The 21,415-nt window shown below is 61.5% G+C and overlaps 2 protein-coding genes across 2 annotated transcripts; both read left to right on the top strand.

Moving 5' to 3' along the window:
* Nucleotides 1–2,755: 2,755 nt before the first annotated feature.
* Nucleotides 2,756–17,002, top strand: DNMT1 (DNA methyltransferase 1; the record flags this gene model as incomplete). The annotated part of the gene is made up of 33 exons (XM_074165163.1): nucleotides 2,756–2,798; nucleotides 3,317–3,424; nucleotides 3,536–3,812; nucleotides 4,086–4,158; nucleotides 4,363–4,453; nucleotides 4,601–4,641; nucleotides 4,790–4,841; nucleotides 5,232–5,315; nucleotides 5,413–5,522; nucleotides 5,660–5,778; nucleotides 5,972–6,064; nucleotides 7,160–7,311; nucleotides 7,453–7,640; nucleotides 8,120–8,309; nucleotides 8,501–8,598; nucleotides 8,723–8,870; nucleotides 8,995–9,110; nucleotides 9,292–9,493; nucleotides 9,571–9,704; nucleotides 9,833–10,006; nucleotides 10,593–10,814; nucleotides 12,333–12,525; nucleotides 12,932–13,022; nucleotides 13,556–13,690; nucleotides 13,877–14,159; nucleotides 14,259–14,400; nucleotides 14,603–14,769; nucleotides 14,846–15,023; nucleotides 15,285–15,480; nucleotides 15,553–15,716; nucleotides 16,049–16,165; nucleotides 16,273–16,363; nucleotides 16,503–17,002. Coding segments are annotated over 33 exons (4,537 nt in total), but the record flags the coding sequence as incomplete, so codon positions are not given.
* A 159-nt stretch (nucleotides 17,003–17,161) lies between these two features.
* EIF3G (eukaryotic translation initiation factor 3 subunit G) lies at nucleotides 17,162–21,357 on the top strand. The gene is made up of 11 exons (XM_074165133.1): nucleotides 17,162–17,233; nucleotides 17,638–17,687; nucleotides 18,145–18,237; nucleotides 18,327–18,415; nucleotides 18,654–18,713; nucleotides 18,940–19,044; nucleotides 19,153–19,342; nucleotides 20,328–20,435; nucleotides 20,585–20,721; nucleotides 20,831–20,937; nucleotides 21,045–21,357. The coding sequence occupies exons 1-11, from the start codon at nucleotides 17,214–17,216 to the stop codon at nucleotides 21,058–21,060; spliced, it is 975 nt and encodes a 324-aa protein (XP_074021234.1). The 5' UTR covers nucleotides 17,162–17,213; the 3' UTR covers nucleotides 21,061–21,357.
* Nucleotides 21,358–21,415: the final 58 nt, after the last annotated feature.

Consider the following 21,415-nt stretch of genomic DNA (forward strand, 5'->3'; position numbering starts at 1 on the left):
CCCCCGGCATTGCACTGACCCCCCCCAGCACTGCCATGACAACCCCCCCCGGCACAGCACTGCACTGCACTGCACTGCACTGCACTGACCCCAACCCGCCCCCCCCCCCAGCACTGCCCCTGCACCCCCCCGGCACTGCACTGCGTTGCCATGGGCACCCTGGCACTGCACTGACCCCCCCCGCAGCACTGCACTGCACTGCACTGCACTGACGACCCCCCCCCCCCCCCCCCCCCCCCCCCAGACTGTCCTGACAACCCCCCAGCACTGCACTCTATTGCCCTGGACCCCCCCAGTATTGCCCTGCCCTGACCCCCCCTGCAGAGTGGGGGGGCCCAGTGCTGCGCTGACACCCTGCTCCCCCCCCCACCCCCGAGTTTTGCACTGCATTGTGTTCCCCCCCCCCCCTCCAGTTTTGCACCCCCACAGTGGAGAGTATGGGGAGCCCAGCGCTGCACTGTACCCCCCCCTTTGCGATGCCCCCCCCCCCCCCCCCAGCATCGATGCCCAGCCCTAACGCTCCTTGGCACTGCACCGAGCCCCCCCCACCCCCCCCGTGCAGTGCACCGAGCCCCCCCCGGCCCCCACTCTTCCCCACGCCTTGTACTAACCCCCCCCCCCCCATTGCCATGACCCCCCTGTGCAGTGTCCTGGTCCCCCATCCATTGCGTGGACCCCCCCTCAGTCCAGTGCGCTGGCCCCCCCCCAGGACTGCCCTGACCCCCCCCCAAGCTCACACGTGCCCCCCCCAGCACTGCCCTGACTCCCCCCAGTGCAGTGCACTGGCACCCCCAGCACTGCCCTGACCCCCCCCATACTCACACCCCACCCCCCCAGCACTGCCCTGACCCCCCCCATACTCACACCCCCCCAGCACTGCCCTGACCCCCCCCCATACTCACACCCCACCCCCCCAGCACTGCTCTGACCCCCCCATACTCACACATGCCCCCCCCAGCACTGCCCTCCATGGCCCCCCGTGCCCCCCAGCACCCCGCCGAGCCCTGCCACGGCTCAGCAGTGCCCCACACCGAGGGTCTCCACAGCCCCCCCTGCCCCGTGGGGCAGCCCTGACCCCTGCCTGAGGGTGGGGGGGTCCCTGGGGGGGGAGGGGGGGGGGCCATCAGGGTCCTCCTGCCCCACGGCCAGACCCCACGTGGCAGTGGGGACACCCGGCTTTGCCCCCGCGTGGCTTTGTCCCCAACGCTGCCGCGTTGGGGTTGCGGGGGGGGGGAACGGGGGGACGGGACACACTGGGTGGCTCCCCACCTTTTTTTGGGGTGGGGGGCACAAAATCCCTTCAAGGTGTGTGCGTGGGGGGGGGTGAACAGTGGGGATCTTCCCTTCCCACTGGGATGGGGGGGGGGGGTTCCGAGCTCCGGAGGGATCCGGTAACCGGATCCGGTGGGATCCCCGTGTGTGTCTGTGTGTGTCCCCCCCCCATTCCCAGGGGGTTCTCGCTGCCGGGGGCGGTGGGGTGGTGGTGGGGGGGGGGACACACACACATGGAAGGGTTCGGTTGCCTTATTCCCCGCCGGCTATTGTCCCCTTCCGCTCGCCTCCCGGCATCCCCTGGCTGGCGGGAAGGCGGAGGGGGGGGGCCCACGCTCGCCGCCGGCCGCCCCAGCCCGTTCTCCGGTTTGGCTACCCCTCTTCCGGTGCGGCGGCCGCGCGGCACAGCCTTGGCGCTCCCCGACCTTTTCCCGGCCGCCCGGGAGCTCCGGCTCCATGGCCCTCCTCAATCCCAGGTGCCCCAGGATGGGATTTATCACCTTCCTGGTTAATTTTTTTGGGAGGTGGGGGCGGTGGGTGGGTAGAGGGGAGGCTTTGGGGGAGGGGAAGGGGGGCTGGCGGTAATGGGGGGGGGGGGGACGACGGGACCCCCTTCTCTCTCCCCGCCGTGGAAGCGCGGGGGCAGGAAACCGGAAAAAAAAAACCCACCCCCAAAAAAAAAAAAAAAAAATAAAAAAAAAAAATAAGCGGGCGGCTGGAGGTGAGATGGGAACGAAGGGAACCGGTGGCGGAGACGCCGGTGGCACCGGAGAGGTCCCATCCGGAAGCGTTCCCGGGGTGGTGGCGGTGGTGGTGGTGTGTGGGGGGGCAGCTGTGTGGCCCCCCCCACCTCCTCCCTCCCGCCCCGATCCGGCGGATGGACGTTTTGGCGGGAGAGTTACGGTGAACCGGGGAGTGTGTGTGTGTGTGTGTGGGGGGGGGGAAGCGTCGGGGGTCGTGCTGAGCCCACTCCCCCCACCCCCGGTAGCGGCGGCGGGGCTGGGGTTTTTCTCCCCGCCGTGGGGCTGGGGGCTGCCCCCCCACCCGTGCGGGGGCCGCGCCGGCCGTTTCCCCCCCCCCCCCCCCCCCGTCACCGCTTTGTGCCGTGGGGACACGACACGTGGCTTCTCCCCCCGTGGTTTCTTTGCACGGGTGGGCAACGAGCCCCCGCCGCTCCCTCGGGGGGAGGTGGGGGGGGGGATCCCTTGGCCACCGACAGACATCCCGTTACCGGCCCCCCCCCCCCCTTACACCCCCCCCCTTATTTCCCTCCTGGGAGCCGAGCGTCCCGCTGGCTCCGAGGGAGTTTGATCCCGCTTTGCTGTCACAGCCGGCACCGGGTGCCATTTCTGGAGCCATCGAGGCGATTTTAGGGTCTGTCCCGGTTGCCCCTGCCCGTCTGTGTGTGTTGTGTCGTCCCCCCCCCGTCCCCCCCCCCGTCCCCGCGTCACCTCGTGACCCCCCCAACGCTCTTCTCTTGCAGGCTGCAGGACTTGGAGAGGGATGAAGACACCCTGAGCGAGAAGGTGAGTGGCCCCTGGACCACCAGGAGCCTTGTTTCCACTCGCCCTTGGCTCCCATTTGGTTGCCACCCACCCCGTGCCGTCACTCGCCGGTCCCGCACCGGGCTGGGGACGCTCCGGTTTGCGGTGGTGGGAGTCGGGGGGGGACACGCCGGAGCCGGTTCCAGGGTGCTCAGAGCCCGGAAGCCTCTTGGTTCTTTGCTGGGGGGGGGGGGTCCGGAGCCCCCCTGTATGGGATGGAGGGGACAGGGACGGTGGAGGGGAGCTAGCCAAGTGAGACCCCTTGGTGGCCCAGCTCGGTGGAGCCGGTCATAGTCCCGGTGCCGGCGCTGTCCGTTGTCACATGGAAAAGCCACCGTCACCTCCCCTCGGGAGTGTGTCCACCCCCACCCCCCCCCCCCCCCCCCCGCCACCCCGAGCTGGGAGAGCGGTGACCGGATTCGGAGCCACCGGTGGTTCGTCTCAGCCCGAGCCCCACGGAGAACGTCCCCGCCCCACGGCGTCCCCTCTGTCCCCTACAGGAGTGCGTCAAGGAGAAGCTGAGCCTCATCCATGGCTTCCTCCAAGCCGACGTCCAGAACCAGTTGAGCGAACTGGAAGCCAAACTCCGCTGCGAGGAGCTGTCGGAGGTGAGAGCCCGGGTTTTCGACTCCTCGGTGCCGGCTCCTCGATGCCGGTTCCTCGGTGCCGCCGTTCACCGGAGCCGGGCGGTTTTTTGGTTAAGCCCAAAACTCTCCCAGGAGAGGTACCTGGCCAAGGTGAAGGCCCTGCTGCACCAAGAGCTTTCGGCGGAGAATGGGGACTCGGCGCCTCCGGTGCAGGCACCCAACGGGTGCTCCAAAAACGGCGCCTACGGCAGCGACGAGGACTCGGAACGAGCGGGAGCCGATGGGGAAGAAGACAGCGCCATGGAGATGGAGGAAGCAGTCGCCTCTTCCTCCTCCTCCTCCTCCTCGTTGATCCCCGTGCCCCGGGCTCGCAAGGCCAGGAGGAGCCGATCCAACGGGGAAAGCAAAAGTAATGGCGGCACCGGGAGCGACTGGGTTTTCCATCCTCTTGAATTAAATAATTTATTACCATTAAATAAAAGCGGGAACGTGACGATTCCCAGAGGGATCCCACCCCGGGAAGGGTTTTGGGGTCTCCTTGCCTCGCTCTGGGGTGATGGGGGGGCGGGGAGAAAGGTGCTGTCGCCCACCGTGGTCCTGGCCCCGTGGGGTGTTGCGGGAGGGGAAGGATAATGAGTCCCCATCGTTAACGCATCCTCATCCTTCCTCATCTTCCTGACAGAGTCTCCCGCCAGCTCCCGGGCCACTCGGAGCTCTGGCCGGCAACCGTCCATCCTCAGCATCTTCTCCAAAGGGTCAGTACCGTGGCAGGGCTGGCAACCCCGAGCCTTCACCCTCTTCTTCCTCTCTCCGTCGATGGGTTTGACCCAAAACTTGCAATTCCCGATCGATGAGGGACCCGCCGGGTGCTTCCCGGGGGCGTCCCTCGTTTTCCTCCAGCCCAAGACCCTCCTGGTGTTGGGTTCTCGGCTTGATCCGTCCCGTTTCACAACCGGCAGGTCCAACAAACGGAAATCGGAAGAGGTGAACGGGGAGGTGAAGCAGGAGGCCATGAGCGTGGAGAAGGAGGAAGAGGAGCTGGAGGAGAAGGTGCGTGTCGGCCCCGTCGGTGGCCGAGGTCTTGGCCCGGTGGCTTCTCCGAGTCGAGTCTGTCGTCCCGGAGGGCGTCGTGCTCTCTCCAGCCTCCCCTTTTACACCCCCCCCCACACCCCCCCCCCCTTTCCTTTCTCCCTCAAGGAACAAGATGAGAAAAGGATTAAAATTGAAACCAAAGAAGGGTAAGGAGGAAGGAGAAGGTGCTCCGTCGGTGCCCGTTTCCCTCCGCTGGGGCCTCGTTAGCGCGGGGAGGACGAGGACGTTATCGCTGCTCCGTGGCTTCACCCCCCACCCCCCCCCACCCCCCCCCTTGTATTTTCTCCCACCCAGGTCGGAGATAAAAGACGAAATCACTCAGGTTAAAACTCCAACGCCTGCTAAAGTAAGTCCCTTTTTCCTCCATCTCAGCATTTTGGGGGCTTTTTAAAATTCTTTTAACTCTGGTTCCAAAGAGCGGTTGTATTTCCCTAAGGGGGGGGAAAAAAAAAAAAAGCTATTTCCAGCCCACCCAGCGCCCAAAAATGACACCCAACCCCCCCCCAGCAAAGTGGGGAGCAGCAGAGCCTGTACGAGCCTGGGCTGCTTTCGAAGGGGGGGGCAGCGGGTGCCGTTTTGCGGCCCGGCTGCTTTATAAACGAGGGTTGCGCTAACGAACGGGACCGTTGGAGTCTCATCGTGGGCTTGAAGCTCATGGAGGGAGCGGGGGGGGGGGAGAAAAAAAGCCGACACTGTGTCCGTGTCCCCCCCCCCCCCCCCCGCCTCTGTCTTGCAGACCACCCCTCCCAAGTGCGTCGATTGCAGACAGTACCTCGACGATCCCGACCTCAAATTCTTCCAAGGGGATCCCGACGATGCCGTAAGGGATTTAATTCTCCTTCTGGGGGGGCCGGGGAGAACTGTGGGGCTAACGAGGGGATGCTCGTTAACGGTCCTTCTCTCTCTCCGTCGCTCAGCTGGAAGAGCCCGAGATGCTGACGGACGAGCGTTTGTCCATCTTCGACGCTAACGAAGACGGCTTTGAGAGCTACGAGGACCTGCCGCAGCACAAAGTCACCTCTTTTAGGTGAGAAGGGAGAAAATCGGGCTGTTTGAATCCCCCCCTCCCTCCCAACCTTCCCCACTCCCCCCCCACCCCGGGATTCGCGAACCCCCCCGCCCCAGGACGAGGCGTTAAACTGCACCCTCTGTCCCTTTTGCCAGCGTCTATGACAAACGAGGTCACTTGTGCCCCTTTGACACCGGCCTGATCGAGAGGAACATCGAGCTGTATTTCAGCGGCGCCGTGAAGCCCATCTACGACGATAACCCTTGTCTGGACGGTGAGTCCGGGGACACGGAGGAACCTCAAGAGCCGCGGGGACGGTGCTTTGTCACCTTCGCTTTCAGCCCAACGGCGCAAAATGAAGTCAGGTCCCCAGCGGTGCTTTGTCACCCCCGTCTGCTTGGCGGGGGGTGGGTTTTTTTTTTTTTGGGGGGCACGGAAGACCAAAATGTGGGTTTTCTCGCTTTCAGGCGGGGTGAGAGCCAAGAAGTTGGGCCCCATAAACGCCTGGTGGATCACGGGCTTCGATGGAGGGGAGAAGGCTTTGATCGGCTTCACCACAGGTGGGTGAGCGAGGACGGAGACGGGTCGGGCTGGGGGAGCACGGAATTTAAGTCTCTGTTGCGCGTCCGGCTGCTGAAGGAGCTTTATTTGGATTCCTGGATTTTTGCCGCCGCCGCCGGGAAGTCGCAGCGTGGCGAGGTGGAGGCCCGTGCCGGAGCTTCTCTGGGTTTATTTAGCTCAGCACCACCCAGGCTTATATTAAACACATATAAAACCTCCCGCCGAGCTCCCGGCCGCCAGCGGAGCCCCAAGGTGGCTCGAAGGGGGTGTCTCCTGCCAGCTTTTCCCAGGCAGGATCCATCCTCCCCGTCCCTTTTCCGCGGGAACCCGCCGGCGCGATGCGGGGACGGCTCAGGGTCGCTCTCGGAGGGAGTTTTCTCGTTGCCCTTGACCTCTTGCCCCCTCTCTGTTGCTTTCTCGCTCTATTCCCTGGGTTTTTTGGGCAGGTTTGTGTCGAGAAAGGTCTTGGAGGGACGCCCAGTCCCGGCCAGCCCCTTGGCTCTGCGTCCCAGCTGGTTTTTTCACTCTCTAGCCAAATTGGGGGAAGAAGGTTGATTTTTTTTTTTTTTTTCGGGGCGGAGGGGAGGGGTGGGGGTTAAAAGCTTTTTCCCTTCGCCGTTTCTGCAAGGAACCCTTCCGGTAACCCGATGGTATCAGAGGAGGACTTTTAACTTCTCCTCTTTGTCACCAAATGGAGTTTGTAGTGACAGGAAAAAAAAAAAAAAACCAACCAAACCCACCCTGGATTGTCTTTGCTTTCTAATTAGGTAACAGCAAAACTAAAAGGCTAGTGCGTGGCAAGTGTGTCCCCCCTCTCCCCCCTCATCACGTCGTCACTGCCCCCTGGTTTTTGGTGGCGATAGCTGAGCGCCCGTGGGTCCTGGCTCGTGGTAGAGCTTCCCCTCACGCTTAGATCCTGGTGCTGTAGCAGCACGGACGGGGCTGGTCTTCCCCTCCCCAGGACCCACTCGCCGCGATCTCGGCTCATCCTTAAATACCATGAAATTCCCCCTGTTTAACCGCCCGTCGCAATCTCAGCCGGTCCTTAAAACATCACTGAATTCCCCCCCCCCGTATTTAACCGCCCGCCGCAGCCTTCGCCGATTACATCCTGATGGAACCCAGCGAGGAGTACGCTCCCATCTTCGCCCTCATGCAAGAGAAGATCTACATGAGCAAAATCGTCGTGGAGTTCCTGCAGAACAACCGCGACGTCAGCTACGAGGATCTGCTCAATAAAATCGAGGTGACAAACCCGATGGCGACGGCATCCGGGGTAGGGGGTTGGGGGGAATCGGGTGTCGCTCTTGTCACCCTTTTTCCCTAACCCCCTCGCCCTCCCCACTTCCCCTTCCCCCCCCCCCTCCATCCCCCCACCTCCTCGCAGACCACCGTTCCTCCCGCGGGGCTGAACTTCAACCGCTTCACAGAAGACTCGCTCCTGCGCCATGCCCAGTTCGTGGTGGAGCAAGTGGAAAGCTACGACGAAGCGGGGGACAGCGACGAACCCCCCGTCCTCATCACCCCCTGCATGAGGGACTTGATCAAATTGGCTGGGGTCACCCTGGGGAAGAGGTGAGTCCCCGTGTCCCCACGTAGAGGCTCTCTTTTGGGGGGACGCTTGGCATCGCGGCGTCCCACGGGAGCCCGGTGGGTCCGATTTCCATCGGATTTGCACAGAAAAAAACCCTTTTGCTCGTTCCCAGCTGGGATGAGCTGAGGGTTTAGGCTCAGTGGCCTGGGTGGCACTGGGAAATGGGAGCAGAATCCTCCCCAAACTGGGCAAACACTCTGCCCTGAGCAAGGAAAGGAGCTGCATTGGGTCCCCAGAGTGTGGGTTTGCTCCTTGTCCTGCTGTAGCACCCCTTGGGGACCCTGTGCCAGCCATGGGGTGCCTGTTGGGGTCACCCGCTGTGGTCCTCGGCTCTTGGGTGCCTTGGGGAGAGCTCTTTTCCCTGGAGAACCTCCCCGGGGGCCAGGTTGGTTGTCGTGGCTGTAACTGCCAGTGATACGAAGCACAGGGTCCCCTCTCACCGCTGTCACCTTGGTTTCAGGCGAGCTGTCAGGCGACAAGCCATCCGGCACCCTACCAAAATCGACAAGGACAAGGGTCCCACCAAAGCCACCACCACCAAACTGGTGTACCTCATCTTCGACACCTTCTTCTCGGAGCAGATCGAGAAGGACGAGAGGGAAGAGGACAAGGAGAACGCCATGAAGCGCCGGCGCTGCGGCGTTTGCGAGGTAACAGGGGGGTCTGGAGTGGAGCTGAAGTGACCTGATCCCCCCCCCACCCCCGTCCCCTCCATCCTCAACGGCCCCTTCTGGGGTCGCTCCCTTGGGGCATGGGGAGTGGTTTCTCGAGGCCACTGAGGTCCCTGTCCCTCCTGCCTGGGACATCTCCGTGCTCAGCCTGTCCCCTCGCCCTGCTCCAGGTCTGCCAGCAGCCCGAGTGTGGGAAGTGCAAGGCTTGCCAGAATATGGTGAAATTTGGGGGCAGCGGACGGAGCAAACAGGCTTGTTTGCAGAGGAGGTGCGTGTCCCCCCCCCACCCCAGCAGCAACGTCTCCTGCCAAAGTCCTCTCCACCTCCAGAGAAGAGGGGACACGGTCCCCGTGCTGTCCCCTGGTACGGTGACAGGTCCTCTGTGTCCCCAGGTGTCCCAACCTGGCTGTCCGGGAGGCTGATGAGGATGAGGAGGTGGATGACAACATCCCCGAGATGCCGTCGCCCAAGAAGATGCTGCAGGGCAGGAAGAAGAAGCAGAACAAGAGTCGTATCTCCTGGGTGGGGGAACCCATCAAGGTGAGGTTGGGCAAGACCCCGCTCCCCACCCACTGCCGAGGCTGGGGTGGGCATTTGGGCTACGAAGGGGGCTGCGTCGCTTGCCAACGTGGGGATTTAAGTGGTCTCCACTGTCCCTCTGCAGAGCGATGGGAAGAAGGACTACTACCAGAGGGTCTGCATCGACTCGGAGACCCTGGAGGTGGGAGACTGCGTCTCCGTCAGCCCCGACGATCCCACCAAGCCCCTCTACCTCGCCAGGTCGGTGCCGAAGGGGAGGAGTCTCTGCTCCCACTGGGGTGGATGTGTGTGGGGACAGCTGATATTCCCAATTAGAGAACCCTAATTGCTTGGCCGTGCCGCCGTTTGATGACTCTGGAGCTCCAGCAAGGCTCAGAGCCCTTTCCTGGCGCCCCATAACCCTGGCTCCTTCCCCCCTCAGGGTGACAGCCATGTGGGAGGACAGCAGTGGGCAGATGTTCCACGCTCACTGGTTCTGCCCCGGCTCGGATACCGTCCTGGGGGCCACCTCTGACCCCCTGGAGCTCTTTTTGGTGGACGAGTGCGAGGACATGCAGCTCTCCTACATCCACGGCAAAGTCAAAGTCATCTACAAGGCGCCCTCGGAGAACTGGTCCATGGAGGTGGGTGACAGCCCTGCAGACCCCGGGGTGGGCGCGGGCAGCAGCCCCGATCATTGCGGCCACCTCTCTCCTAGCAGGGCGGGCTGGACATGGAGATCAAGATGGTTGAAGACGACGGGAGAACTTATTTTTATCAGATGTGGTACGACCAGGAGTACGCGCGGTTCGAATCCCCGCCGAAAACTCAGCCCACGGAAGACAATAAATACAAGTGAGGACGGGGAGGGTGACACCTCCTGGGATCTGCTCTGCCCCAAAACGGGCAGCAGGAGCTTCTCGGCTCCTGCCAGCGTTGGCAAGGTCCCCGTCACCACGCTCTGCTGTCCCCCTTTCCTGCAGGTTCTGCATGAGCTGCACGCGCCTGGATGAGGTGAGGCACAAGGAGATCCCCAAAGTGGCTGAGCCCCTGGAGGAAGGGGACGGGAAGATGTTCTACGCCATGGCCACCAAGAACGGGGTGCAGTACAGGGTGGGAGACGGCGTCTACCTCCTGCCAGATGCCTTTTCCTTCAGGTTGGTGCTCGCGAAGGGCTAAAAGAGCTTCTCGGGATGCTCTTTGCTCAAGCCTTTGGTAGCAGAGGACGTAATTTCCGGGTAGTGAATCCCACCTGTAAAGGAAGCACCTCTCCCCCTAATTTCCCAAAGCTCAGCTTAGAAATAAAGGTGCCCTCAACTTCAATTTCACCTCCTGTCATTAAACGGAGTGACTTTGCTCTGATCAGACAATCCCCATCGCTGGGTTTTGGCAGATGAATCGGAATCCTTTCGTGCATTGCTTTCTTTTTTTCTTCAAAAGAACGAGCCTGTAGATGAAAGGTGAAACAAGAGCCCGCCCGTAATTACGGGAGGAGAAATAGGAAACTTCTTGGGGCAGCAACGTGGGGGCATCTTATTTTGCAGCCGTGCACAGTTATGTGAGGATCTGGCTGTAAAATGCTTGTGCTGAGGAGGAGGAGGAGGCTCGGTGCCCACCCTGCACGGAGGAGGAAGCAGGCAGGGTCGGCAGCGAGGAGGGAGGAGGATGTTCTCCTCTTCTGGGTGGGTTTTTCTGGGGGGGGGGAAGGGATACCTCAACCTCTTTCTCTCCCCTTTTCCCCAGTATGAAACCCGCCAGCCCAGCCAAGCGCCCCAAAAAGGAGGCGGTGGATGAGGAGCTGCACCCGGAGCACTATCGCAAGTACTCGGAGTACATCAAGGGTAGCAACCTGGATGCCCCCGACCCTTACCGCGTGGGTCGCATCAAGGAGATCTTCTGCAACATCCGCAGCAACGGTAAACCCAACGAGGCCGACATCAAACTGCGCATCTACAAGTTCTACAGGTGAGCGGCGCTGCTGGGGTCTGCGTTATGGGGGGTGCAGAGACCCCCTGCGTGGGCTGTGGGGCTCCCCCGGGGTGTTGGGTGCTGGGAAAAGCTCTGCACCATCAGCTCAAGGTTGCGCCAGAGCCAGGGGACTTGAGCACAGTGGTGGTGTTGGTCAATGCGGCGCGGGCACTGCTTGATGGATCTCACTTATGGGGGTACAGAGACCCCCAAGTGGGCTGTGGGGCTCCCTTGAGTCTTGGGTGCTGGGAAAAGCTCTGCACCATCAGCTCAATGTCACGCCAGAGCTGGGGGACTGGAGAACGGTGATGTGGTCGGTCAGTGCAGTGTGGGCACTGCTCGAAGGGGCTCACTTATGGGGGTGCAAAGCCCCCTGGTGGGCTGTGGGGATCCCCTGAAGTCTTTGGGTGCTGGGAAAAGCTCTGCACCATCAGCTCAAGGTTGCGCCAGAGCCAGGGGACTTGAGCATGGTGGTGGTGTTGGTCGATGCGGCGCGGGCACTGCTTGATGGGTCTTACCTATGGGGGTACAGAGACCCCCAAGTGGGCTGCGGGGCTCCCCCAAGTCTTGGGTGCTGGGGAAAGCTCTGCATCATCAGCTCAAGGTTGCACCAGAGCCGGGTGACTTGAGCACGGTGGTGGTGTTGGTCAATGTGGCGCAGGCACTGCTCGAAGGGGCTCACTTATGGGGGTGCAAAGCCCCCTGGTGGGCTGTGGGGTTCCCCTGAAGTCTTTGGGTGCTGGGAAAAGCTCTGCACCATCAGCTCAAGGTTGCGCCAGAGACAGGTGACTTGAGCATGGTGGTGGTGTTGGTCGATGCGGCACGGGCACTGCTTGTAGGGGCTCACTTATGGGGGTACAGAGACCCCCAAGTGGGCTGCGGGGCTCCCCCGAGGTCTCGGGTGCTGGGGAAAGCTCTGCATCATCGGCTCAAGGTCGCACTGGAGCTGGGTGACTCGAGCACTGCGACGTGGTCAGTCAGTGCGGTGTTGGCACTGCTCGAAGGGGCTCATCACCGCGGTATTCGGGGCTCGGCCCTGGTGCTGAGCCGCAGCCCCAGCGCCCTGCCGGGGCCTGGGTGTTTACCCAAACATTTGCAGGCTCTTAGTCATCTCCCCCACACCACGCAGGGATGCGTGCGAAGAGCCTTGGCAGCGGGAAAGGAACGTGCTGACGCTCAGACCCGTGTGTTTCGAGCCCAACAGCTCCTTGATTTCGATCTCTTTGCCTTTAAATTCACTTACAAACTCCGGAGCCGATTCCCTCTCCCTCCTCTAAGAAAAAACCCCAAAAAACTCCCTTTGGTAGGAAATAAATCATCCCTCTGGTGCTGTGCCCGGGCCGTGCCAGCGAATATTTGCCGCCGAAGGAAACAAACCCTCCTCTCTCTGGGGACATGAAGTGGGGCGAGAGGCAGAGGCCAGACCGGGGCGAGGATCTCACTGAAAACATTTCCCCCGTCCAGATATTTGAGGGTTTTTTTGTTTGTTTTTTTTTTTTTTTCCCCCCCCTGCAGACCCGAAAACACGCACAAATCCATGAAAGCCAGCTACCACGCGGACATCAACCTCTTATACTGGAGCGACGAGGAGACGACGGTCGACTTCCGCGCTGTGCAGGGCCGGTGCACGGTGGTGTACGGGGAGGATCTGACCGAGAGCATCCAGGACTACTCCGCCGGTGGGCTCGACCGCTTCTACTTCTTGGAGGTGAGGGACCCCGGGGTTCTGAGGGTGTCCCCGGGGCTGTCCTGCCTCTCCGCCTGTGTTTTGCACAGAGGAGCCGCTGTGCAGAGCGAGAAGTTGTAGCTTGTTCTCCTGGTAGACTTTCCTGGTGGAATCTCCTGGTGGATTAAGTCTCGGATGCAAAGGAAGCTTTCATCCGAGCATCATCAGGAGCTGGCTGGAGCAGTTGCTCCCTATGGAGCCGAGGGGACAAATTTGAACCCTTGGGTGGCCTCCCCAGCTCCATGAGGCAATAGAGAGGGAGGGATGGACCTTCTGTGTCCCACCCTTTGGTTTCGCAGCCCCGATGGAGTGTTGGCAATGCCATGGCCGTTCCTGAGCTAGAAAAGCTCTTTGTATTCAAGTGTCCTGAAGCCTTTCTCTACCCCAGGCTTACAACGCCAAAACCAAGAGCTTTGAAGATCCTCCCAACCACGCTCGGAGCTCGGGCAATAAAGGGAAGGGGAAGGGGAAAGGGAAAGGTGAGTTCTGCTCGGGGGGGGAGAGTTCTCGGGTGGGGGAACCGGTTCGCGTCTGCCGTTACGCGCTGCCGAGCAGAGATAAGACGACCACATGTTTCTGCACTGTCCTTGCTCCAACGCTCTGGCAGGATGCAGCGCCGTGGTCTGGTTTTTAAGGCAAAATAAAGCTCACAGCGAGAGCACCTGGGGTCCCTGAGAGATCTCAAAGCCTTTCACTTGCCAACCCTGGCTGCTCGGCAGCCGTAGGGCTTTGTTCCCTGCTCCCAACGTTATCCCTGTGCCCGTCTGACCCTCAGAAACTCTCTCCCTGTGCCCATGGAAAGGGATTGCACGGGAGGAAAGATGAGAATCTTCCCTTCCAAATGCAAGGGCGTATTCTGGCAGCGGCAAGGAAACAATTAAGGGGCAGAAAGGTGCTTGAAGCTGATGTTTTAACTGCTGCGGAGGAGGAGGGGGAGAAGAATTTGCCTTGTAAGCACTAAAGGAGGAGGAAGTGACTTTGCCTTTTGATGCGAGCGGGGTTCTGTTCGCAGGCAAAGGCAAAGGGAAGTCGTCGGTAAGCTGCGAGCAAAGCGAGCAGGAGCCGGCTGAGCTGAAGCTCCCCAAGCTGCGGACCCTGGATGTCTTCTCTGGCTGCGGAGGGTTGTCCGAGGGCTTCCACCAGGCAGGTGAGCGGCAGGGTTGCGGGGACAACGGTGGGGTGACAAGCGGAGCCCCTGGGGAGACGGGCATCAGCGCTGGCCGCTCGGTTCCTCGGAGCCGGCGGTGGGGTTGGGCACGTGGCGGATGAGGGGGTGCGAGCCAGCGCTCTGCTCCTCCGCACAGGCTCAAGATCCTCCGCTTTGTCTCCCCAGGCGTGTCAGAGACGCTCTGGGCCATCGAGATGTGGGAACCGGCCGCCCAGGCTTTCCGGCTGAACAATCCCGGCACTACCGTCTTCACGGAGGATTGTAACGTCCTGCTGAAGCTGGTCATGTCCGGTGAGAAAACCAACTCGCTGGGGCAGAAGCTGCCGCAGAAGGGGGATGTGGAGATGCTGTGCGGTGGTCCCCCGTGCCAGGGCTTCAGCGGCATGAACCGCTTCAACTCCCGCACCTACTCCAAGTTCAAGAACTCCCTGGTGGTCTCCTTCCTCAGGTGAGCAGGGGAGGTTGGCGAGGAGCCGCGTTGGGGTGCGGACCCCCCACCTCAAACGTTGCTCTCTCCTTGCTGGCGTCTCCCTCTCCCTCCTCGCAGCTACTGCGACTACTACAGACCGCGGTTCTTCCTTCTGGAGAACGTCAGGAACTTCGTGTCCTTCAAACGTTCCATGGTGCTGAAGCTCACCCTGCGCTGCCTTGTCCGCATGGGTTACCAGTGCACCTTCGGGGTCCTACAGGTAGGGTGCTGGGTGACCCCGAGAGAGTGAATTGGGGGTGAAACCCCTTCTTCTCTCACCCAACTGTGGTGTCAACCATCCCTGAAGGAGTAGTTGGCTGCATTGCTCCTTGGTGGCTTAGGGGATGTTCCCAGCTCTTCGGGGGGCACAGAGTGGATGGGGATGTTCCGTCTCCTTCAGGAGTTGTCCCTTCCATTCCCAGGCTGGCCAGTACGGCGTGGCCCAGACACGGCGGAGAGCCATCGTCCTGGCCGCAGCTCCCGGCGAGAAGCTGCCCATGTTCCCCGAGCCTTTGCACGTCTTCGCGCCCCGTGCCTGTCAGCTGAGCGTGGTGGTGGACGACAAGAAGTTCGTTAGCAATATCACCCGGTGAGCCTTGGGAGCCGTGCCGGGGCCTGGTGAAGGGCAAAGTTTCGGCTGCTGATGGCTCCCTCCTTCCTCCCAGGACGTATTCCGGCCCCTTCCGCACCATCACCGTGCGGGACACCATGTCTGACCTGCCGGAGGTCAGAAACGGTGCCTCCGCCCTGGAGATCTCCTACAACGGGGAGCCCCAGTCCTGGTTCCAGCGGCAGATCCGGGGCTCCCAGTATCAGCCCATCCTCAGGGACCATATCTGCAAGGTGCGGATGCCGGGGTCTCAATGGGGGGACTGGGTTGCGCTCAGACCCCTCAGACCCAAACCGAGATTGGGATCAAGGGTGGGTTGGTGGTGAGGTGAGGTGAGAGGGACCATCCCCAAGCCCTCCCTGGTTAGCTTTCGCAAAGATGAGGCCGGTGGAGCTGCTGGGACTTATCCCTCTCCCCCAGAGAGGAATGGAGCTCTTGGGCTGGCCCATGTCCCTCTGGGTCCCCTGCGGTGACAGGGGGCTTGTCGTTGACAGGACATGAGTGCCCTGGTCGCAGCCCGGATGAGACACATTCCCTTGGCCCCGGGTTCCGATTGGCGCGACCTGCCCAACATCGAGGTGCGGCTGTCGGACGGCACCACCACGCGCAAGCTGCGGTACACGCACCACGAGAAGAAAAACGGCCGCAGCAGCTCCGGGGCGCTACGGGGGGTCTGCTCCTGCGCCGAAGGTAGGTGCTGGCTCCCCAAAAACACCCATGGCCGCCTCTCCGCCCCTTCCTCATCCTCTCCATCTTTCCCAGGAAAGCCCTGTGATCCGGCGGACCGGCAATTCAACACCCTCATCCCCTGGTGCCTGCCCCATACCGGCAACCGGCACAACCACTGGGCCGGGCTCTACGGGCGCCTGGAGTGGGATGGCTTCTTCAGCACCACCGTCACCAACCCTGAGCCCATGGGCAAGCAGGTGGGTGCCGCCAGATCCATCTCCTCCGCTGGGCAGGGGCAGGCATCACCCAATGGCCGCCGTGGTCATAGAATCCTAGAATGTCATTGTTTGAAGACGTTGAGCAGTGCTGGTTCCAGTACGGACCCCTGAGGGGGCACCACTGGTCACCCGTCTCCACCTGGACATCGAGCCGTTGAGCAGCATCCTCTGGATGCCACCATCCAGCCGGTTCTCCATCCACCGAACAGCCCACCATCAAATCCCTATCTCCGGTTTGGAGAGGAGGGTGTTTGTGGGGGACCTTGTCCAAAGCCTTGACGCTTCGTTTTGGTTTTCCTTCGCTGCCGTAGGGTCGGGTGCTGCACCCGGAGCAGCACCGGGTGGTGAGCGTGAGGGAGTGTGCCCGCTCCCAGGGCTTCCCCGATACCTATCGCCTCTTCGGGAACATCCTCGACAAGCACAGACAGGTCAGTGCCGCTGGCAAACCCCTCATGGGTGGCAAACCCCCACGCCGGTGGCATTGCTGGCATCATGGCGGAGCCGGTGCCCAACCTTAACCCTCTCTCTGTCGCAGGTCGGTAACGCAGTGCCTCCTCCTCTAGCCAAAGCCATCGGGCTGGAGATCAAATCGTGCATGTTGGCGAAGCTGAGGGAAGACACGGCGGGTAGGTGCTGTGCTGGGAGCCGCCGCCATCTTTTCCCTGTGTCATGGGGTTGGATACAACGTCCCCGGACTCAGCCCTCCTGGAGATGGGGTCCCTGGGTTGGGGTACGGCCGTGTCACCCCCTCTTCTCTCTCCCCAGACCTCAGCGCCCCAGAGAAGATGGGGACCATGGAGAAGATGGAGACCATGGAAACCGCTGACTGACGCGCGGCCTCTCCTCCGGCACCAGGACTCCCAAACATGCACTGATTTATTTTAATCCCCCTTTTTTTTTTTTTTGTTTGTTTGTTTTATTTGATTTTTTTTTGTTTGTTTGTTTGTGGTTTATTTTTTTTTTTTTTAATTCCTGGCGCAGGACAGGGGGGGGACCCGCTGTGGCTCATCCCCCGCCCCGGCCCTGCTTGTGTCTCCCTCCTGGCTGCCCTCCGCCGCTCTCTGTGATGGTCGAACTCCACTACCGCCCTGGCAGAGCCCTAGGGGGACACCACACCACACCCCCCCCCCGGGGCCCTGCTCTCCCTGTTTTTATGCCGCATTGTATGGAAAATAATCGGCCGCTTTGTACAAGTGGGAATTGATACTTTATGTAGTTTTTATATGTTGTAATATTTCTTCAAATAAATCTCTCCTATGAATTATAAACCCCCTTTTTTCCTTGCTCCCGGCCTAGCGCAGGCCTCGGCCCCGCGCGGCCTGCTGAGGTGTTGCTTAGCAACCGCCTCCCGCCATGCAACGCGACCCGTCCTGGCCCCCCCGTCCCTTCCGTCTCTCCTGGGCCGGAAGTGGCGCAGCGCCGCCGGAAGTGTGGCGCCTCCTTCCGGTTGCCGTGCGTGAGGGCGGTGGGAGCGCGATGCCGACGGGCGACTACGAGTGAGGGGACGGGGACGAACAAGGGCGGGGGATCCCGGGGACCAGGCGTCGGGCCTGGGCTTGACCCAGGAAGCGGAGCTGCGGGGGAGGAGGGCCTCGGGTGTGGGGCCTGGCGGGCCCTGGGGGCGCTTCGGGCGGGGTTAGGGCTGTGATGGGCGAGGGGAAGGGGGCTGCGGCGGTGCTGGGGCCCGAGGGCGGCGAAAGCGGCGAGGGGGAGCGTCGGTGTGGCCGGAACCCGGGGCTGAGGGGTCAGCGGGGCGGCCGGGGCCTGGAGCCCGGGGCTGAGGGAACAGTGGGGTGGACAGGGCCCGGAGCTTGGGGCTGAGGGGACAGTAAGGTCCTCAAGCGATAGGGCAGGGGGCTTGGCAGGGGGTAGCAGGTTAAAGGCTTTGCTCTCTCCACAGCTCAAAGCCCAGCTGGGCTGACCAGGTGGAAGAGGAGGGTGGAGAGGACGGTGAGTGACTCCTGCCGCAGGCTGGTTCCCTCCCCCTTTTTCCCTTGTTGCTCCTCCTGCTGGTAACCGGAGAATTTTTCTGGGGAAAAAGAGCAGCTGCTATTCCTAAAATCGTCCCAGAGATGCACCCACTCTTTGTCCAGGGCTCAAAACATCTCCTAATCTCCTAATGACGTTCTTCTCTGAGGCTGATTCTCACGAGCGGAGCGTGCCTGACCTGGAAGAGGGAGCAGGATCCCCCTCACCATTTTTATTCCGCCCATTTCAGGGGCTGAGGAAACCCAGGGGGTTGGAGCAGCTCAGATTTCTTGGCTGTTTGCCCTTTTCCTGTGCTCGGGGGAGAGAGTGGGGCACCTCCTCCCTGCGAGGAGAGGCTGTGTGGGGGCGCGGGGCTCCTTCCCCCTGTGCCAGACTCACCCCAAGCGAGGGGGTGTCTCTCCCCCTTCTCTTCCCACAGACAAATGCATCACCAGCGAGCTGCTGAAGGACATCCCCCTGCCAGGGGTGCTGGGGGGCAGCCTGAGCGCTGAGGCCGAGCTGCTGAAGGGAGGTGAGAGCTGGGCCAGAGGCTGGGGGGGCTATTTTTTCCTTCTGCCTCCCCCACATTGGACACTGTCCTACTGTCCCCTCTCCGCGCAGGCCCGCTCCCCTCCCCGAAAGAACTTATCAATGGGAACATCAAAACCATCACGGAGTATCGCGAGGAGGAGGATGGGCGTAAAGTGAAGGTGAGCAGCGTGTCCCGGCCTGCTATTTTGGCTTTTTCCCGAGCTCCCCCTTTTCCCTCCCAGGGCCCTCGGCTCTGCCCTGGTGAAGGGTCAGGCAGCCACGGGCAGCAGGGGAGGCCCATCAGAGCCCCGTTTTGACTCTGCTGCTTCAGGCAACCCCAAACTCGGTGTGTGTGAGGCGGAGGCGCATCTACCGTCCACCCTCCTGCATTGATCATTTCTTTTGCACCTTTTACAGATCATCCGCACCTTCCGCATTGAAACCAGGAAGGCTTCCAAGGCGGTGGCCCGTCGGAAGGTGAGTGTCTTCTGCAGGAATGGAGAGGGAAGGAGGAAGGGGAAGGAAATCTATGTTCCAGCAGGAACTGCTTCATCTCCCAGCCCTTTGCTTCTGTCCATTCCTTCTCAATTTCCTAATGATGGGGAGCATTTCGCTTCCCGCTGGCTGCTCCTGCTCCGAGTCCAGCGATTGCTCGGGTGAGTGTAAGCGAATCCTCCTTTCCTCTCTGCCATTTTCTCCCCAGAACTGGAAGAAATTTGGCAACTCGGAGTTCGATGCCCCCGGACCGAACGTGGCCACCACCACCGTGAGCGACGACGTCTTCATGACCTTCATCACCAGCAAGGAGGTGGGTCGGGCGTGATGGGAGCTCGTGGGCCGGTGGGGAGCCCCCGGTGAGGCCGTGCCCGGGCGCGTGGTGGATCCCACGGGACTCAGGAGTCTCCCTGTCCCCCAGGACCTGAACTGCCAAGAGGAAGAGGATCCCATGAACAAGCTGAAGGGGCAGAAGATCGTCTCGTGCCGTATCTGCAAGGGCGACCACTGGACCACCCGCTGTCCCTACAAGGACACCCTGGGGCCGATGCAGAAGGAGTTGGCTGAGCAGTTGGGGCTGTCCACAGGCGAGAAGGAGAAGCTGCCTGGAGGTACGGCCCCTCTTTATCCTGAGATAGGTCGAGGGAAGTTATTTGGGAAGGACATGGAGGTCTCAGAGCGGGGCTAGAGCAGGCCCTGGAGATGCTGGGAGGGCTGGAGCCCCTCTACTGTGAGGACAGGCTGAGAGAGTTTGGGGGGGTTCAGCCTGGAGAAGAGAAGGCTCTGGGGAGACTTTGGAGCCCCTTCCAGTCCCTAAAAGGGCTCCAGGAAAGATGGGGATCAGGGGATCCAGGGATGAGGGAGGGGAGCCGTGGGATGAGGGGGAAGGGTTTTAAGCTGAAAAAGCAGAGATTTAGGGAGAAATTGTTCACTGTGAGGGTGGTGAGAGCCTGGCCCAGGTTGCCCAGAGAAGCTGTGGCTGCCCCATCCCTGGAGGGGTTCAAGGCCAAGGTTGGACGGGGCTTGGAGTGACCTGGTCTGGTGGGAGGTGTCCCTGCCCAGGGCAGGAGGTGGCACTGGGGGGGCTTTAAGGGTCACTTCCCACCCAAACCATTGTGTAATTCCCCTTCAACTCCACCCTGGTGAGGCTACAGCTGGAGAACTGGGTCCGGTTCCGGGCTCCCCAGTTCCAGAAGGACAGGGAACTGATGGAGAGAGTCCAGCAGAGGCTACGAGGATGATGAGGGGCTGGAGCACCTTTCTGCTGAGGAAGGGCTGGGAGACTTTTTAGCCTGGAGAAGAGAAGGCTGAGAGGGGATCTCATTAATGCTGAGCCAATATCTAAAGGGCGGGTGGCAAGAGGATGGGGCCAGACTCTTTCCAGTGGTGCCCGGTGACAGGACAAGGGGCAACGGGTACAAACTGGAACACAGGAAATAAGGAACAAGGGGGGTTGGATGAGATAAGAGATGATCTCCGAAGGTCCTTTCCAATCTCAACCAGTCTGTGGTCCTGTGTGAGATGGGTGGGCAGGGGGGAGTCGCTGTCTGGCTGCGGGCAGCCTCATCCCCTCCCTGTCCCCTTCCCTGCCCTCAGAGCCGGAGCCGGTGCAGGCTCAGCAGAGCAAGACAGGCAAGTACGTGCCCCCCAGCCTGCGAGACGGAGCCAGCCGCCGTGGGGAGTCCATGCAGCCCAACCGCAGGGGTAAGGCAGGCCTGTCCTCAGGGTGGGGACCTCGGGGTGTCCCCTGTGTGTGACACTGGGCTTCTGCAGTGTCATGTACGGTACGTGCCAGCTCTGGCCACACTCCTGCCAGCGGCCCTGACCTTCCTTGTCCTTCCCCCCTCCTCTAGCCGACGACAACGCCACCATCCGTGTCACCAACCTGTCCGAGGACACGCGTGAGACTGATCTCCAGGAGCTTTTCCGGCCCTTCGGCTCCATCTCTAGGATCTATTTAGCCAAGGACAAGACCACCGGGCAGTCCAAGGTGGGCACGGAGGGATTTTCCCCTTTGGAGGGGCTGAGGAGGAGTCCCCCCCTAAAGTCCTAGAGTCCCTCCCGCTTCCTCTTACCCTCTCGCTTTCCTCCCACCTCAGGGTTTTGCCTTCATCAGCTTCCACCGCCGGGAGGACGCAGCCCGGGCTATTGCCGGGGTCTCCGGATTCGGCTACGACCACCTGATCCTCAATGTGGAATGGGCCAAGTAAGTGCCAGGGGGCTGGCTTGGAGGATCGGGGGGTGACACATGTCCCTGCCGGCTGCCACACGTGCTCTCCCCTCTCCTGACCTCGCTCTCTTCCTTCTCCACAGACCCTCCACCAACTGAATCCGGTGCTGCGTCAGCTCCCAGCGAGAGCGCTCGGCGCTTCTAAATAAAGACGAAGGTTCTGGTATGCACCAAGGTGTCCATCTGAGCGGCGGGTAGGGTTCACCGGGCAGGGAGCAGCCCCGTCCCTGTCCCCACGCTGTCCCTGTCACCAACTCACCCCCACCCCAGGCACGCGGTGGGGCTGGCAGCACCCAAACCAGCGACGTGGGGAAGGGCACGGCACCGCTGTTCTTCGGTTTTTAAGCTTTTCAGTGAGGAAAGAGGGGGATCTCCGCCAAAAGAAGGTGCGACACGAGGCCGTGTTTGTGGTTTCAGCTTTAATCTCACTTCTCCCATGTTTCTGCCACCCTTT

This window comes from Numenius arquata, chromosome 33 (assembly GCF_964106895.1).
Source record: "Numenius arquata chromosome 33, bNumArq3.hap1.1, whole genome shotgun sequence".
NCBI classification, from domain to species: Eukaryota; Metazoa; Chordata; class Aves; order Charadriiformes; family Scolopacidae; genus Numenius; species Numenius arquata.

Excerpts from the sequence above, each read along its gene's own strand:
- EIF3G (XM_074165133.1), top strand. The coding sequence starts at position 17,214 with ATGCCGACGGGCGACTACGA. Across the intron at positions 17,688-18,144 it reads AGAGGAGGGTGGAGAGGACG|ACAAATGCATCACCAGCGAG; the intron begins GTGAGTGACTCC and ends CTCTTCCCACAG. Across the intron at positions 20,722-20,830 it reads AGACCACCGGGCAGTCCAAG|GGTTTTGCCTTCATCAGCTT; the intron begins GTGGGCACGGAG and ends CTCCCACCTCAG.